The sequence below is a fragment of the Sycon ciliatum genome, chromosome 3 (genome assembly GCF_964019385.1).
Source record: "Sycon ciliatum chromosome 3, ocSycCili1.1, whole genome shotgun sequence".
Lineage (NCBI taxonomy): Eukaryota > Metazoa > Porifera > Calcarea > Leucosolenida > Sycettidae > Sycon > Sycon ciliatum.
This window is the reverse complement of record NC_088645.1, coordinates 32,844,906-32,863,393: the sequence shown is the minus strand read 5'-3', so window position 1 is coordinate 32,863,393 and position 18,488 is coordinate 32,844,906. Positions and strand designations below refer to the sequence as shown.

Below are 18,488 nucleotides of genomic sequence, written 5' to 3'. Positions count from 1 at the left end.
TACAAAGAATACAATCATGATGATGTCATCTGCAGAATCTCTCTACGTGAGGACTTGGACAGGGTAAACAATAATAATTTCCTCATCCAAATCACATGCTGCACCAGCCGGTACGCATGGGCTCTCTCTCTCTCTCTCTCTCCCTCTCTCTCTCTCTCTCTCTCACACACACACACACACTCTCTCTCTCTCTCTCTCTCACACGCACAGACATACACACTCACACACACACACACACACACACACACACACACACACACACACACACACACACACACACACACACACACACACACACACACATAATACACACATACACACACACACACACACACACACACACATAATACACATAATACACACATACACACACACATACCTTTCAGCTAAATTAAGAACCAGAGAGCGTGTGACAAATTTTGATGAAAATGATTATGTTCAGAAAATTCAAAACGAACGAATAGTAGAAACACATCTACTGTACAGAGGTATCACGTGATATATCAGAATCGATAACAGCACAGCGACGATTGGTTGCATTCCAATGCTTGAACCTTTCCTAGAGCGGGCTGATTAACTCAAGACGGACTGAAACAAGGCTACCGTGATCTAGCTGAGCCGGAGGTAAGCTGGAAAAGCGGAGCAGAAACGGGAAGGCTTGCGGGATAACGAGCTAGAAAAAACTGAAAGGCTGGTACAAGCAGAGAAGGGTTACTACGGGAAGTAACTGACATTCCGGCTGCAAAAATGAACACATTGATGTGGTTTACGAGAACAAAATGGTTGCTGTCAATACTCCAGTCCATGGCGGCGAGACCTGAACGATGCATTGCGGGGATGAGGACAATAGAATGATAATTCTGAATACTTCAGTATTGCACTGCTCTGCTCGGAGTTTTGCTCCATGGTGAGGTACTAGCGTTGATACGCACGTGGATTTCCCGATGCTGGCATACTTGTGGGCGGACGTATCGCTATCGAACAGAAACAAAACAAGAAACAGACAGACAGTTAAAAAATTATAAGAAGACAATCGTCGAACCTTCATAAAATTTATGAAGTTTCGGCGATTGTCTTCTTTTTTTGATTTTTTTAATTTTTTTTACCATTGTCCTTTTGGCCTCTACATAGTCTGAGCTCCCATTTTGACGTTGCACTGCGCACGGGGGTTCGTCGCTGTATGCGCCACTACGTGGGCATCATGTGGCTTGCGCCTCTGTGCGCCTGCATGTACACCTGCGATTACCATTTCTCTTGTGAACCTTCTTTGCTTCTTGCCTGAACCATCCACTTAAAAATTTAACACGTAAAGAGAAAGGACCAATAAGTTACTAGTTATGACTAACAGTCCACCAAGGTAACGCAATCTTATACAGTCAGATAGTGCGACAACAAGGCACAAAACTGACAAGGATATTGAGACATTCGACAACCTGACACCTAGCCCCAAGCGCAAACCAACAAACTGCCAACTTGGAAGGCTCAGGTGCGGAAAGTTCCAATGAGGACCTTGTGAACACAATAATAAACTGCTGCTCCAATGCAAGACAGTCGCAGTAGCAGTGACATGTACATGTACTTGTACTTGTAACTGGTCAGTGCCAGTAAAATAACTACAGTGAAACTTGGCAAGGCGACCACTCGGACAAGGCAACCACCTGTCCCAGCAGACCACTGCAGCCAGGACCAAGGGATGCTATTTCCAGTCAAATGACCCTGGATTCGGAGACCACCTGGTTACAGAGACCACACTTTGATGGTGCGTTGAGCGGTCGTCTTAGACCGGTTTCACTGAATACCATGTACGGGGTACCTCGTAAACATGACCCCTCAGAGTGTGCCTTACCCTGGGGTGGCTTCCGTGAGGTAGTCCCGTGAAGACCATCTGCACTCCTGCCGATGTCTTCCATGGGAATGCTCTCCTGACACTTGGGCTGCCTGCAATGTGCACAGCAGCACAAGCAGCACACCAGCATGGGCATAATTATAAGTATGCAGGCAGGTGAGCAGGCAGGTGAGTCACAGGGCAGCGGGGAGCAGTGCGAGGGTGTGTGTGTGGGGGGGGGGGGGGGGTCGTGGGTGTTCCTCGGGAAAAATCGGATTTGTGGTCAACAGGGCAGGTTTTAGCACTCTGCAGGCACTCTGGGCAGACCATCCTGGACGAAAAGTGGTACTACCATGGTCATACTGGTCATACCGTGTGTGACGCTCCTAGCAGGGGATTGCTTCTACGTATCGCAATGACACCACTCACTCTGTTAGGGTTGGTTCGCATAAGCCAATTCGGTGCCAGGAAGTGCCGGCGGTGGTCCAGCCCCGGTCAGGCCCAGTGCCAAGGATATCATGTGCATACAGTTCGAGTACCAATGTAGTCAATATTTCAACACTTCAAGTGTCGTATGCAGCAATGAGACCATGTTTTGATCGTTTGAGTTGAGTGACCCTAATGCATGAGAAACTGACTGCAATGTCTGCTAGTACTTAGAAAACCTTCCCACTGTAGTGGTGCATCTACTGTCGTGGACATGGAAATCCGGTCGCACGTCTAGCGGCCCCAGGGCGCAGGCCATGCAGCTGTGGGGAATAAGTAAAGTGACACACATGCCTTTATGCACTGCAGCACGCTGGTCGCATCGGATCAACATGACTCTGTGCACTGCACGCAGCGTTCTGTACGCGCTGAGGGCGCCGGCCCCGGTCTGGATTTCCATGTCTGCTACAGTACTAGAAAGTAGTACAACATGTGCCTAAAGTAGCCTGGCCTAGTACACACCTGATGAGGAACTCGCGTTCGGCCATGACGGCTTCCCGATCCTCGGTGAACAGTATGGTGCGATGCTCCACTGGAGGCGGACACGTGGGCAGTATTCCCGATGTGCTGCCACCGGCCTGCTCCAGAACACCGCCGAACACCATCAGATCGTCAACGAGTAACTACACACACACAGGCACATACACCCCCCCCCCCCCCCCCCCACACACACATATATATACACACACACATATACACACACACGTACACACACACACACACCCACACACCCACACACCCACACACGCACACACCCACACACACACACACACACACACACACACACATATGCACACACATATACACACACACACACACACACACACAGGCATACACACAGGCACACACACAGGCACACACACAGGCACACACACAGGCACACACACAGGCACACACACAGGCACACACACAGGCACACACACAGGCACACACACAGGCACACACACACAGGCACACACACACAGGCACACACACACACACACACACACACACACACACACACACACACACACACACACACACACACACACACACACACACACACACACACACACACACACACACACACACACACACACACACACACACACACACACACACACACACACACACACACACACACACACACACACACACACACACACACACACACACACACACACACACACACACACACACACACACACACACACACACACACACACACACACACACACACACACACACACACACACACACACACACACACACACACACACACACACACACACACACACACACACACACACACACACACACACACACACACACACACACACACACACACACACACACACACACACACACACACACACACACACACACACACACACACACACACACACACACACACACACACACACACACACACACACACACACACACACACACACACACACACACACACACACACACACACACACACACACACACACACACACACACACACACACACACACACACACACACACACACACACACACACACACACACACACACACACACACACACACACACACACACACACACACACACACACACACACACACACACACACACACACACACACACACACACACACACACACACACACACACACACACACACACACACACACACACACACACACACACACACACACACACACACACACAGAGGAACAGCATGACAACAATGTGGTCACTAATAGGCGCGTAGCTCGCATACCTGCCCACCATACCGATTCGGCCGGGAACGTCCCGATATCGAGGGTGGTATCAGGCACCCAAAATGTGCATTTGGCGCATGCCTCACGGCTATACATTTTGATACATATAGATAATGTCATCGTCCCGATCTCAGGTTTGCAACGGTTGGCAGGTATGAGCTCTGTATAATCAGTGCCACACCAGCAAATGGCCTTCACAGTTGCTAATGTCGCGGACATTGAAATCCGATGGGATGACCGGGGCCGGCGCCCTGACTGCCTCCAGCGTGTACACGCACTGTAGTTCATGTACACGCTGTAAAATAGACCAGCAGTGCTCACGGCTGCGAGGCCAGTGCCCTGGGGCTGCTTGACTTCTCAACGGATTTCAATGTCCGCTACAGTACATATTCAAAGTAAGCAAAAAGGCAGCTATGAGGTTGCCGGTGGCACATGGTCACCACACCACTGATGTGCTCTGGTACATGGTCACCACACCACTGATGTGCTCTGGTACATGGTCACCACACCACTGATGTACTCTGGTACATGGTCACCACACCACTGATGTGCTCTGGTACATGGTCACCACACCACTGATGTGCAAGCTACGCCCATCCATCAAATTTAAATGCAGAATGGAAGCCAGTGTGCACCACCCTGAAATTTCGAACTGAAAGGGTCTGATATTTCTCAAAACAAGACAAGTCGCACAAAGTCCAGGTCGCCTCTTTCAGTATGCCAGAATTCATGTGAACACGGAAATCCAAAGACTGAACTAAGGCAAAGTTGAAAGGAGAGTATAGCGCTTGAAGGGAGCATGAGGGAGTGTGTGTGTGTGGTGGGGAGGGGGGGGGGGGGGGTGCTTACCGAGAACTCGCGGACACCTCGACCGGGAGTCTTGGCGTAGTTCCACAGCTTGACCATTGACACGCTGACAGGTACCTCGAAAACAAGGTACACTTCATTGACCTACAGTAGAACCAACAGCAAATAATCACAGATCCACCCACGGCAATTCGGACTGATAAAGTTGTACACTCGCTTTCAGCACTGAAGGCCAGACAGCCTCGCCGTCCTGACCTTCAGGGTCAGCACAAGTCGTAACACGAATCATCGTAGGAACATGTACGTTGAAGGGACCACCGTATAGGGTACTGCTAAGTCCAAGAAAGCCGCGAGAGCCTGGGGACAAGGTTACTCAACATTCCTATCAACTGTCATCCTGCCTTAACTTAAGCAAAATTAATGGTCATTTCAGGACCAGGACACGATCAAAAGCATTCCGACTCACCACTTCGGGTAGTATTGGCGCTAGCCACATTTCTCGGCCGTCAAACGTGTCGTTGACTCCGTTCACCAGCTTGTCTGGAGTTCTACAGTCATTTCTCACGTCCGGTAAAACATTACAGCTCTCCGGGAACGCCGTAACCACTGCCGCATACCAATACCATGTGTCAAGGAAAGAGAGCAGTGTTCGCACTATGGTAACAGAAGCAAGGACCTCTTGAAAAGAATACTATAATTATAACACGCCATTTTCGGTGTAACTTTAACATCGGTAATTTCGGTACAAAACCAGGCACTGAAGTTTGGATTACGCCTAAAGGGCGCTAGAGTCTGCGCTGTGTGTGAAGGGAATGCTGGTCATCTAATTCTACATTACACCTGAAACCTGGCAAGTCCCAGACACAGACACTTTAGTCAACCGAAAATTACATGACCATTGTTATACAGTATGATACTATCTGCTGAAGTATCACCAAACAAACAAAAATGTTTTCACCTACAGTGAAACCATTCAGTATACATTGCTCTGGGTGTAGAGGCTACGTGATGACATCATCGGTTGAGATACTTTGGTAAAGCCTCCGCAAAGTGATGCAGTAGCTCAGCGAAACCACCGTATACTTAGCTCACATAAGCCTACTTGCCGGCTCACGCATTACTCTTAGCGCCATAGGGACACTACAAAAATGACCTCATCATGTCACGTGTTTGTACGGAGTCACATTGGCGTGACATCACTAAAACTGCTTTGCCACTCCATGCATAGCAGAATACAACGACGCTCAAGGGGTGAAACAGCACACACGTGCTCTACAATAGCGCATGCATGTTTGTAAAGCGATACTCGTAGAGTGCAGTCCAAGCCTACGTACTTCGAAGTATTTCTGTTACTTGAAGCACACAAGCATGAGAAGGCATTACCGAAAAGTACGGTTGATCCGCCCCCTACGCCATGTCACTTCCCAGCTGGGTTTTCGGCAGGGATCGGGAATCAGATCAAGGCTGTCAAGTCCAGTGCAATGTACAACAATGCAGAAGGTGAGACTCGGTGTGCTGGAGTGTGCACATGCTTATCCTGCACTGGCATGTATTGTGAACAGCGTGCATGCGTCGGGTTCAACACTGTACTTCATCGTATACGCCAAAGTCGCTTCCTAAGCAGAAAATCGACAGGGGGCGGCAATTAGAGAGGGGGCGGATCAACCGTACTGTAGGGTACACAGAGCCTAGGATATGATGCACGATACGGTATACAATGCAGAGCCGTGTTTCTGCACATCAAGGATACGATGAGGTTCCAGCAGCTGGCCGTGTTCGTTACAGAGCTGTACGCCATTGAGACCCACGTAGAATTGGTCTCCCCACGTCGTCAGCAAACGCAGCTTGAATATGACTGGAGAGCGGCATGGCTAGTGTCAAGGAACAAACAATAACAGTCAGTCTTGCACAATGACACTGAGCAGTAAAGGAGTGTTAAGCTGCAAAATATTTGGTACGTGATAACTACTGAAGTCAAGTTATACAGAAAGCAGTGTAGAAGCGTAGAACATTCAGCTCCACTTGTCATGCCGTATCCATGCATGCAGACAAACACAATGATTGCTACATATCAAGGTCTGTGGATGTGCACCGCACACCTAAATGGATGATGGGTTTCATTGGTCCTTTGTTTTCCGGAGTGGCAGCACATTACCACATCGCTACACTACACGAAGATGCCGAGACCTCTGGTCGGTTGAGCATGGCAAGCCCCACCAGCACCATCTCACCCCATGCTAGCCCCATGTGCCTGCCGGTGAGTTAAGCATTTTGTAAAAAAAAAAATGAATAAAAAACAGTTGGGCCTCAATGAAATCCGCTACACAGACATTAGCGGGGAGGATGACATGACCTCCCTGCCGGAATACAGCATTCAACTGCCAGTGGACACTGTCAATACAGGGAAACCTGGTTTAAGCGACCCCCCCACGGTGCAAGCAAAAGCGGTCGTTAAAGCCAAGTGGTCTTTAGAAGCAGGTCCCACAATGTCTGTGCAGAACTGTCCGTGCATGGAAAACGGTCGTTAAGAGCAGGTGGTCGCTAAACCCAGAGGTCGCTTACACCAGGTTTTACTGTAGTAAGCAAATGTTTTAATTCTCAACACTCCCCAGTGCTGGAGCCAACTCTTATGTTGGCAAAGGTTAAGATATCATTGGCCACAATTGTGTATGTAACGCATCAAAGAGATCCTGTTCAACATTATTTAGTGCGGGCTAGAAGGACAAACATGTGCGGTTAATCTCCATTGCCCATCATACGCAGTATGATGACGATTGTAATCCTGCATGCTCTGATATCTAAGTAGAGGCAAACCTAGGTGTGTTATGAGCATGTTGTGAGCATGTAGTGAGCATGTTGTGAGCATGTTATGAGCAGTTTGTGATGTTGTGAGAGATCGTGCTGCACCTATATCTTTCAAAGGATACATCCTGTGGGAAGGCCGGGAGATGTCTGGTCCCTGGGAGATCTGAGCAAGTAATGAGCACATAAAAAGCACATAAAAAGCACATAAACATGCACATAAACATCCACCTAACCAGCCAGTCCCTACAGGCATCTAGTAGACCAGCAAGGCAATTCACTTCTCCCACTGACCATGGCACACACTGGAGGACAGAGTGTAGAGCACTGCGGGGCAGCGCTGAGCAATTGCCACTCACAAAAGGACAAGGAATACAAAATGCCCTGTTGCAACTCCGACGACACATATAATTCCCCAAAACACGGTACAAGACAACTTTCGGATGTGTATCAGAGTTTGACTATCCTAGATTAAGGGAAGGTTGCTCACAATGCTTACCCTGAAAATATTACTAAACGGAACTGTTCAAAAGCATGGCTTTTCAACAAGCATCAGAGACCTTTTCAGTGTTCACAGTAGAGACCTTTCCAATTTGTGCAATACACGAAATGTTGAAGCGTCATGAACTATCACCACTCCCTGGCCACCCACATGTACACACTCACGTACGCATTCACAAACACACACACACGTACGCATGCGCACGCACGCACACACACACACACACACACACACACACACACACACACACACACACACACACACACACACACACACACACACACTCACACACTCACACGCAGAGACACACCACTAGCAAAGCTACATCATCTAACCGTGTTGGTATTGACGAAGGCACTGAGGAAACAGAGCCTGACAGAGCTGGACCGAACGAGATAGTCTGTCCAAAGTCAAAGTTGCAATTACCAGGAGCTGTGGCAGAAAACGAAGAAAGTAGGGAAAGAGCTAGACAAGATCCAAGCAATCTCACATGCCACATCCATCTTTCTTGGAACTGAATCACCGGCTAATGTTTCCATGGTAACACCACAATGCACCCCTTCCCTTATACACTGGGTAGACATGCGGAGTATTACATGAATTTGTACACGTGCACTGTGCATGATGTCATCTGCGACTTCAGGTTTTCGGGTACTATTCGGTACCCGTCTACCAAAGGTCCTCACGGGTAGCACGGGTACCCGACTACTCGTGCACACCCCTAGTGCAAATAATGTGTACCAGGTTGTTACGTGATGTGAAGTTTTGCCGTCGCAGACTCCACAGACTGAAGTTGCATACCGTTAGGGGTTATGCACCATTGACCATACCAATGACATGTTCAGTAAACACTCAAGAACTCTGACCTTTGCGCACAAGGTACCCCGTATTGGGTGAGATACTCTGACCGTCCAGGAATGCGTGTGCAATCTTGACCTGTGGAGAAACAGCATAACACACATCAGCATCAACCTCAGCTAAGACGAAAAATTATTAAACAGCAAACTGGACCTCATTTAACCTCTTCACAAAGGTCATGGATGCGTTTTTCTTCTTCTTCGCGACTAGCTATCCAGAAAATTTCAGGCAAGAAGTGAATAATTCAACAGAGGAATTTCTTTTAGGGAGGGAAGAGACTTCGAGAGAATCAAACTTATCATCTCTCGAAGTCCACACCTTGCACACGCACACGCGCACATGCACGCACACACACACGAGCGCACATACACACACCCACACACACACACACACACACACACACACTACTACTACTACTACTACTATGTACAGCTACCCTATCGGGCCACGCCGCTCCCAGAAGCGGGAGACAACGACAAGAAGAGAGAAGAGAAGAGAGAGAAATCGCAAAGTCAACAATATTTGGCATGGCGTTGCAAGTCCTGTGGCCTTGAGAACCGTCTTTCGCAATGCTCGCATTCATGACGGCAGTTGTTCCTGGCTGCACGTGACATCCGTTTCGCACGGTCACAGTGATGACGGCTCAAACCAGAACGAGAGCGGAAAGAGCGGCGACAAACATCACATCGCAAAGAGTCAGATTCATGGCGAATGGATACAGTGGGGACATCCGTGGACACAGGACAGCGATGCACAGCCAGTCCTCCAGCGCTCCTCAACCACCGCATGCACTTCATACATTGCCTGGCACCCTTCTGTTGTGACACAGGCAACTTCCGCTGGGCAATGCACTTGTGCCGGGCCATGTCGTTACGGACACACACACACACACACACACACACACGTGCACGCTTCTGCCCAAACACACACAAGCATGCGCACAACAGGATACAGGCAGTCAGACACCTACCCCACGGCACGTATCCTCTCGCGTCTTGTTGTAGTTCCAGATCTGAATCCCGGTGACGTGAGTCTCGGTGCCAAAGTCCACTGTCAGGATGTTGGCAATGCCAGGCTCGTACGGCGCCAACCACATGTGACTGTCGTCCATGGTTACGGAGCAATCACTGAGCAAACTGAACGGAGGGTAGTCGCAGAGAAAGCCATACGGAATGATGCTGTCTGATGATCGCTGAAAAGCGAGCAACGTAATGTTACAGCTACACAGCCTTTCGCCTCCGTTGTGTATGTGTATACTGTTCCGCACATTTGTGCGTTGAGCACTCTACCTGGAGCTGCCTAGACCGACCTTGTTTGTAGAAAGACATACATGTACCTTTTCACTGGGTTCTTCCAAGAGTACATGAAACCCAGAGTGTATGCAGCTTGTGACGTTTTCTGCTTGGGTGTCTGTCACGGCAAAATTCCAATATCGTAGTCGGTGCAGGTAAACAGCCAGGAGTGGTGTGGGGCGTACAACTGAGCTACAGTTGTGCAGAAATGCATCTGCTGGAATCCCTGCTTGTACACACTACGTCACTAAAAGTATGTATTCGCAGAATTTCGCCGTGACAGCAACCCATCAGTGTTGCACACTCTGTGTTTCATGTACTCTTGGTTCTAGTCACGCTTAGCATTAACAACACTGAACATGTTCACTGCCTTTGTGAGGTGTAGAGGTGTGTCATAGCTTACTTTCCAAGCAGTCGAACATCCTCTTCACAGCCCTCCAGAATGGTGATGTCACGAGGGTTGGCCTGAGCAATAGCAACACCAGCAATATTGAAACACATGCATGCACGCACACAGTCATGTATGCACACACACACCCACACACACATGTACGTGCACATGTACGCACACATGCACGCCTTCCAAGAATGACCAAACCCTAGATGGGAATAGGGGGTTGCCCAAGACAACAGAGCAGGCTATTAAGTCCTGGGTATAACAGCAATCAACCTCCTGAATAACAACCCTGGATATAACAAAATCTCGCGAATAACGACCTCGCGTATACAACAACTTGTGAATACGGACACATCTTCAGGCTAAGTGACCGTTTGACTGCATGCTTTTAACCTTACAAACAACGATAACGTGCGAATAACGACACTGCTCTCATGTACAATCAAGTGTTATTATTCCCAGGTTACCTGCACAACCATCACTTACAAATCATCACTTACATCTAACTGGTCCTCAGTGAGCGTGATTGGCTTGCCACGCGTTCCGATAACCTGTAGCCCGGTCAGTCCGATGAAATCCCCATCACCCCATGTCGAAGTAAACTGTAATTCCAACACTGCAGAGACAGAACACGACCACAATGCTTAGACCAGAGAGCAAGCACATTGGAAACAAGGTGTGCTTTGGAAGAATTGAAGTCATGCAACTGCTCAGGATTGTAACACAATGCCACTCCTCAAATGTTCACATGTCAATGCACTTGACATGTGAACAGATTTTTCTTTCGGCAGAGGACACGCATTCACATTTGCACATGCGCGCACACGCTCGCTCACGCGCACACACTCGCGCACACGTATGCGCACACAGACATGCCCAAACCAAAACACACACTTTATGTATGCACGCTCACACATACACATGAAAACATGCTTTATCAGCCGGTTGAAGCCTCATTTCTTTTGCTTTATTTGCAAATTTTTTATTTTTTTATTTTTATTAGCTGCGCTGCCAACGCCGTATCTCCACTGCTACCAAACAAAGGAGGAGTGAGGGAAGCATGGATGCAGCACGAATGGGATTTTCGGTCTTTGACTACTTTGTGGTGGGTCTGATCTGCTCACCTCCCACCGCTTTAGGAGCTGCATCTGCGGCTTGATCCTTGAAGGGTTGTAGCGTTCCCACGGATGCGGAAAACTTGGCCTGTAGCCGAATCTCATGCAAACCGTGATTTTTTTACCAAACAAAGCATCAGCAGAATTAACTTACCTCTGCCAACACGTGGGTTTGGTCCAGATTTCCACTGGCTCCGTTTACTCACTGCCAGCAGGGGGAGGGGGGGGGGACAAAAAAACAACAAGCAGAAACACGTACCTGTCACACTCCTCGAGAATTCTCTACGACATAGTTCTCAGCGAATAGTCTACTGCAGTCTACAGTGACTTTACCAACAAACACTTGCAGCTTTAGGCCTGCGATACTCTACGACTAAAATAGGTTGGATTTGCCATCCCAGCCGCGACCCTTCAGCAGTTTTGTTCAGACTTCGAAACTTACTCTTCCTTAGAACTACACAGGCATTTCGTCTGGAATTTTCATGCTTTTCTCGCCAGGCATTGTTCCTTACCCTTCAGTTTAGCATGTTGTAGTATTCTGATTGACTTTGGAATCCTTACAGCAAACACACCTCAGGACTCACTACCCACCTTTCTTCTCCATCCAACGTGGAGTATTACCGTCCGAAACTGGGCCAGCTCTTGTCTCAGGACGGTCTTCAGCCTGTTATGAGCACAACCGTTTAATGTGATGGAAAGATGGACATGCATACAACGATCATAAATTCACTACACCACCAGCGTCCCGAGTACAGGCGTTGGCGGAATGTCAATGGAAAGTTCCTTGTTTGTGCATGACATAACTGCAGCATACACGCCCGTGAGGCTAGGCCCAGTCACGGCGCAAACACACCTGCACACATCCGCACACACGTGTACACATCTGCACAAACTTTCACACATCTGCACAGACTTGTATGCATGGAGAGCATCCCTACTCCGGAATGACCAGGGCTGATGATGTGTTTCTAAACGTACAAGTATTCATGCAACTAAACACATTTCCAAGTCGGGTTGCGGGTCATCATTTTCAGCACTTCTTATAATTTGACATGAAAGGTAAAGGACCACAGGAACCCTCTTTTCTCTTTCTGTGCTTGCACACTCACTCACCGGTTCATTATTCTCCACCAGGGTTGCAGTACCAGGTCGCTCTCCGTCTGGCATGTTGTCTCTAGTGAACGTGTTCTCCGATGCCAGAACAGCCGCTTCACGTTGAAACCAGTCGTCATGTTCACCCACACAATTCAGAATATCACTGTCGGTGGTGAACACAATTGTCTGCAGTGAACAACAAGGAAGAGAGAATGATGGTGGAAGTTTGGTTTCCTTTGCTGAATCTCATTATTTTACACTGAGCGTTTTTCCACCTTATGGCTGACCGGGGCAAGCATCGAATGTCACCAAAGCTTAGCAGTGATTAGTGGGAAATGGATTATTGAACGCTGTATTCAACTGGTAACACTAAGAAAGAGCACACACTGCAGGTTCTTCAACAATACCATTTTGACAAGTTTCACAAGTAAACTTCCGTGCCTTCTCCTCGGGTGACGGGGAAACTTTTGAACTGGAAACAGTATGAATATATAGAGCATCTTGGAGACGTTTCTGAACATGATAAAGTCTGGTTGAGTATGTGTGTGATGGGGTGTGTGTGGGGGGGGGGGGGGAGAAATGAACATCAATATACATGAACTCTAACACGATCATGGCTCGCTGCTGGAAATGGAAGTCGTCAATGGGATTGCGATTACTGGAAACTACGGAGAACGGTACCAGCCAGTGTACTTGTATATGGTTTCCGAAAGTACAATCCACTAACTTACGTCACCGAATGCGTCCATACTGCCATTCAGCCCTCCACATGCTCTGCAAATCCGACATGGTGACAGAATAGAACGAGAACAGCACAGGTGGACAGTCAAACGACTACCGCCTTCAAGACCCACACAGGCCAGCTGAAATAAAGACACTGTTCCCACACACAGGTGATTGCTCATGGTAACTCCACCTCTTTCTTTTCTGTGTTCTCCTTATCATTCTCTCTCTCTCCCTCACCTGCCAAACTCCCCCCTCTCTCTCTCTCTCTCTCTCTCTCTCTCCCTCACCTGCCAAACTCTCTCTCTCTCTCTCTCTCTCCCTCACCTGCCAAACTCCCCCCCCCCCTCTCTCTCTCTCTCTCTCTCTCTCTCTCTCTCTCCCCTCACCTGCCAAACTCCCCCTCTCTCTCTCTGTCTCTCTCTCTCTCCCTCCCTCCCTCCCTCCCTCTCTCTCTCTCTCTCTCTCTCTCTCTCTCTCTCTCTCTCTCTCTCTCTCTCTCTCTCTCTCTCTCTCTCTCTCTCTCTCTCTCTCTCTCTCTCTCTCTCTCTCTCCTCCCTCCCTCTCCCTCTCCCTCTCACCTGGCAATCTCTCCTTCAAAGATCGATACGTCGTCCAGGAGAATGGCAACATGCCGAGCACCACGCGCCGAGTGAATCCGTGACTTGTTATAGTTCTGTAATAGAAGGAAAAATGGAATACATTAATTGGACTACCAAGGAAACTTCACAAGATGGCTCTCCTCTGATTTACCACTGCGACTATTCACCATGACTTTGTAATGCTACTATAAAATATTTGCAACAACTTCACTGTGCCGTTATAAGTGAGTGCTTGTATAAAGTGACACAACTAGCTCTGGTTCACCACTCCTTCAACGTGTATGCGATGATGCAAGTCACGTGACCTCCATTACGCTTCATGTACACATACCTTAGTGAGGAACGTGTATAGTGGATCATAATTCCTTCTTCTTTGATACCCCCTACCTCACTCCTGTTCATGCCTCAAGTAGTCACATCAGGAATGCAACACTGTCGACCCTCTGACCTGGGTTGAGGTCTTCAGACCCTAAACCACTATCCGCGAGATTCGTGAATGTCTAGCTTCGCCAGCACCCATGACGTGAACAGTGTTGTCAGCAAAGAAAATACAATGTTCGCCCATGAAAATGCTTTATTGTGCGACAACATTCCGGGCCGAGTGTCAAACCAACGTACCCATACACGAATCATAGCCACACTGGCACTCTCGGTGAATGTGACGCTAACAGTGTGTTCCTTGCCGAGTGTGAATGGTGTTAGCCACATGTGGAAATCATCGCTGCACACGATAACAATAGAAAGGGCAGTCGGAAGGAAACGTATGAGAGCACAATGGGGGCATGCTCAACCATTGCATCACGACAAAGCTAGTACATCAATTGCAAGTTAACCAGAATGTGCTAGGGAAATCAGGTAGCTATGTAGTTTGATTGGCTTCATAAATTATGATATTGCTGCATAACTGCAATATTGTAATGGCAAAGAACTCAATTCCTGAATAGAAAGCTGCTTCCAAATGTTTAAAATTAGACACTGCAACAGCAACACAGTGTTTGGATTAATATTCGTCATTATCAGCCTTGCGCTCTCCACCATGCCTGTCTTCCTTGGAGAGAGGGGTACCGTATTTCCTGGAGAATAAGCCGTACCTAGATTGTTTATCATGAAATACAGACATCTACCCTGTTTATCACCATTATTTTTTACCATAGTAGCCGCACTGCACCGACTTTTCGGGTGAATTATTTGTGTTTTATGTGCGGCGTGTACTCTGGAATATACATTAATACAGTGGTCCCTCTATAATCCGGCACCATTTGTGCCACGAAAATCTGCTGGATTAGGGAGGGTGCTGGATTAACAAATCTGATTTACTGCTGCAATGTGCATGAAGAGGACATTTTGGCTACTGAAAATTGTGCTGGTTTATCGAGGGTGCTGGATTATAAAGTGCCGGATTAGAGAGGGACGACTGTACTGTGTTAATGTATTGCAATCAACATGGCCGTGTTGGCGTAAGTGCGTGGCTGCTCTATCACGTACCGTGTGTGGTTGACACCATCCAGTAGGTTGATGACGACACGCGGGTCTGCCGAATACCCAGGCAGCGTGTTGATGTCTGCAGGGTCAGCTGTGATCTGCAAACAAATACAGACAAATTCATCACAGTCATATTTTTCAGCCCGCCAGTGTTGTGTCGAGCGTGAAATTAAGTGTGCAAGCATGATCAACCTACCAAAAAGGAAGAACGCCGCAGGAATGCGGCTTACGATGGAAGCAGAATAAATATCTACAGTCAGTAGGGCACTGCTAAGACGTACTCTCAAGGGGAAACCGGAAAGTGTACTTCCTATCCCAACATATCTCAGTATGCATCAATGTCCGTACTAAGCAAGAGTATGTATTATCAGAGTATGCAATATCAGAGTATGTACTACCAGAGTATGTACTGACAGAGTATGTATTATCAGAGTATGTATTATCAGAGTATGTATTATTAGAGCTTGTATTATCAGAGTTCATATTAAGTGAGTTCCACTGTACATGCTAGAACCAGTAGGGTAGGATTTAGAATACAGGAGAATACTCGCCTTTCTTGCTTTGATCGGCCGTCCATCCGCCGAGAACATTTCAATGCCGTTCAGTCCGACGTAGTGCCGGTCTCCCCAGGTGCTGTAGATGACCAGCCGCAGGCGCTTTCCAAACGGCAGCACTGGGATCTCGAACACCGTGTCACCTCTGCAACAACATAAACAACACCTATTGGCGATGGTGCCATCGTGAGAATAACAAATTCAAACACCGGGATCTCGAACACCGTGTCACCTTTGCAACAACACACAAACATCACAGCGGCGACAGAACCAGCACGGCTGGTCAAGCTGGGCCATCCTCCCCCCCCCCCCGCTAAAGACCATTTCATGTCTTATCTTCACTTCTTCCCTTTAAATTAAGGCAACAGGGCCACCTTTGCACTGCTAGAATACTCCTCCGGTACATGGAGGTGCACAAGCAGGACTCAGGACATCACTACAAGAAAAAAAGCCAGACGGGACCTACTCTTCGCTTTCACCCTCGCCATCCTGAGAGGTAGCTTGCTGGTCTGCTTCACCAGCTTGTCGTGACATGGCCATATCTGATAAGAATTCATCGAGGATATCTGCAGCAAGTCAGGAGCATAACAGAATTCACAGAAAACTTTCAGAGTGCTGTAAGGGGCCGTCACAAATGTTTTTTTCCGTCGTCCTTGAACCCAACAGCGTTCATTTCATACTCTGACCCCCTCTGAAATGAACACAGCTTGCTATGCTGAACAACTCAAATCATAATGCATGTCCATGAACATGTACAGTGTTGGTCGACTTTCGACTTTGGCTCCTCCCCCCCTCCCCCCCCCCCCAAAGTATGATGTTTTTTTCAGGGACGACAAGAATTTTTTTCCAATAGCCCCCAAAGGTCGCCCTGAAAAGATCCAGAATACATGTACTTAAAATTTCTACTTTCAGAGAAGTATCGAGTTGAATGATGATTGCCATAATTATAGACATGAAAACTTGAGTTGCATCAGATTCTGGCGGGTTATTTGTCTTCTATATGTGGAAGTATTCTACTTTCGCAGAAGTTCAGCATCTCATGCAAACACAGCAGGTCTCCCTCTAACCCAGCCTACTGACCGTCGGAGTCGTGCAGGGTGAGCTCAGTGTCCAGACGGCCTCGCTGGGTTTGCTGGAACTTGCGCAGGCTAAGCAAGGACTGTTCAACATCAGCTGTCTCGCTGCACGCAACACACAGGCACACATTCAAAGAACAAAGGTCAATCGCTCACCGATAACGGCCAATGGCCGAAACGTGTGAGCTTTTGCTCGCTATCTCTGGTACTGGAAGTCAACAAATATTCAGCGCATATCTATTTTCGACCTGGTCACTGCATGCTTGGCCGAAAATTTGTTGCGGCCGAATTTTTGCTTTCCAATGTTCCGAGTGACAGTGTACACAGGCGGCAGCAGTACAGGCCGAAAATTTGATGCGGCCGAAATGTGTTTTAGCCCTGGGAGGCCGAAGTGTGTTTTAGCCCTGGGAGGCCGAAATGTGTTTTAGCCCTGGGAGGCCGAAATGTGTTTTAGCCCTGGGAGGCCGAAATGTGTTTTAGCCCTGGGAGGCCGAAATGTGTTTTAGCCCTGGGAGGCCGAAATGTGTTTTAGCCCTGGGAGGCCGAAATGTGTTTTAGCCCTGGGAGGCCGAAATGTGTTTTAGCCCTGGGAGGCCGAAATGTGTTTTAGCCCTGGGAGGCCGAAATGTATTTTAGCCCTGGGAGGCCGAAATGTGTTTTAGCCCTGGGAGGCCGAAATGTGTTTTAGCCCTGGGAGGCCGAAATGTGTTTTAGCCCTGGGAGGCCGAAATGTGTTTTAGCCCTGGGAGGCCGAAATGTGTTTTAGCCCTGGGAGGCCGAAATTTGAATGGGCCGAAAAGTTGTACACTTACAGTGCTGTGTACGGTAAGTGAAGAGTGAATGCATATTCAGAGAAGAGTGTTGGAGAACACACCACTCCACGCCTGCTCACAGCCGTAGTACTTAGGATAGTACTGTAGTCAACATGTCTTTGCCCACATTCCAGTACAGTTGAACATCGATTATCCGACCACCTCTGGGCAGACAACTGTCAGGCGGTGTTCAGATAAGGCAAATGTTCTGGATAAGAAAAAACTGTCACCCACACACTTTCAGTGGTTATTACTAGCCGCACGACCTTTTTACTTTTTACTTTACAAAATTTTCGTATTTTTTGAATGGCTC

The 18,488-nt window shown here is 48.1% G+C and overlaps 1 protein-coding gene across 1 annotated transcript in view; it reads right to left on the bottom strand.

The window, feature by feature from the left end:
- Positions 1–387: 387 nt before the first annotated feature.
- LOC135812007 (protein KATNIP homolog) overlaps positions 388–18,488 on the bottom strand; it is a 33,285-nt gene continuing 15,184 nt past the window's right edge. Inside the window, exons 19-40 of the mRNA XM_065325305.1 lie at positions 17,368–17,468; positions 16,754–16,853; positions 16,285–16,432; positions 15,737–15,831; positions 14,870–14,972; positions 14,231–14,325; positions 13,658–13,700; positions 12,945–13,112; positions 12,423–12,495; positions 11,986–12,036; positions 11,217–11,332; positions 10,723–10,784; positions 9,998–10,163; positions 9,036–9,105; positions 8,505–8,601; positions 7,793–7,833; positions 6,616–6,720; positions 5,332–5,471; positions 4,908–5,009; positions 2,774–2,934; positions 1,847–1,938; positions 388–974 (exon numbers count right to left, since the gene is read on the bottom strand). Coding sequence (XP_065181377.1) covers positions 916–974; positions 1,847–1,938; positions 2,774–2,934; positions 4,908–5,009; positions 5,332–5,471; positions 6,616–6,720; positions 7,793–7,833; positions 8,505–8,601; positions 9,036–9,105; positions 9,998–10,163; positions 10,723–10,784; positions 11,217–11,332; positions 11,986–12,036; positions 12,423–12,495; positions 12,945–13,112; positions 13,658–13,700; positions 14,231–14,325; positions 14,870–14,972; positions 15,737–15,831; positions 16,285–16,432; positions 16,754–16,853; positions 17,368–17,468 — 2,188 coding nt within the window. The 3' untranslated portion in view covers positions 388–915. The remainder of the gene's footprint in view (positions 975–1,846; positions 1,939–2,773; positions 2,935–4,907; positions 5,010–5,331; positions 5,472–6,615; positions 6,721–7,792; positions 7,834–8,504; positions 8,602–9,035; positions 9,106–9,997; positions 10,164–10,722; positions 10,785–11,216; positions 11,333–11,985; positions 12,037–12,422; positions 12,496–12,944; positions 13,113–13,657; positions 13,701–14,230; positions 14,326–14,869; positions 14,973–15,736; positions 15,832–16,284; positions 16,433–16,753; positions 16,854–17,367; positions 17,469–18,488) is intronic.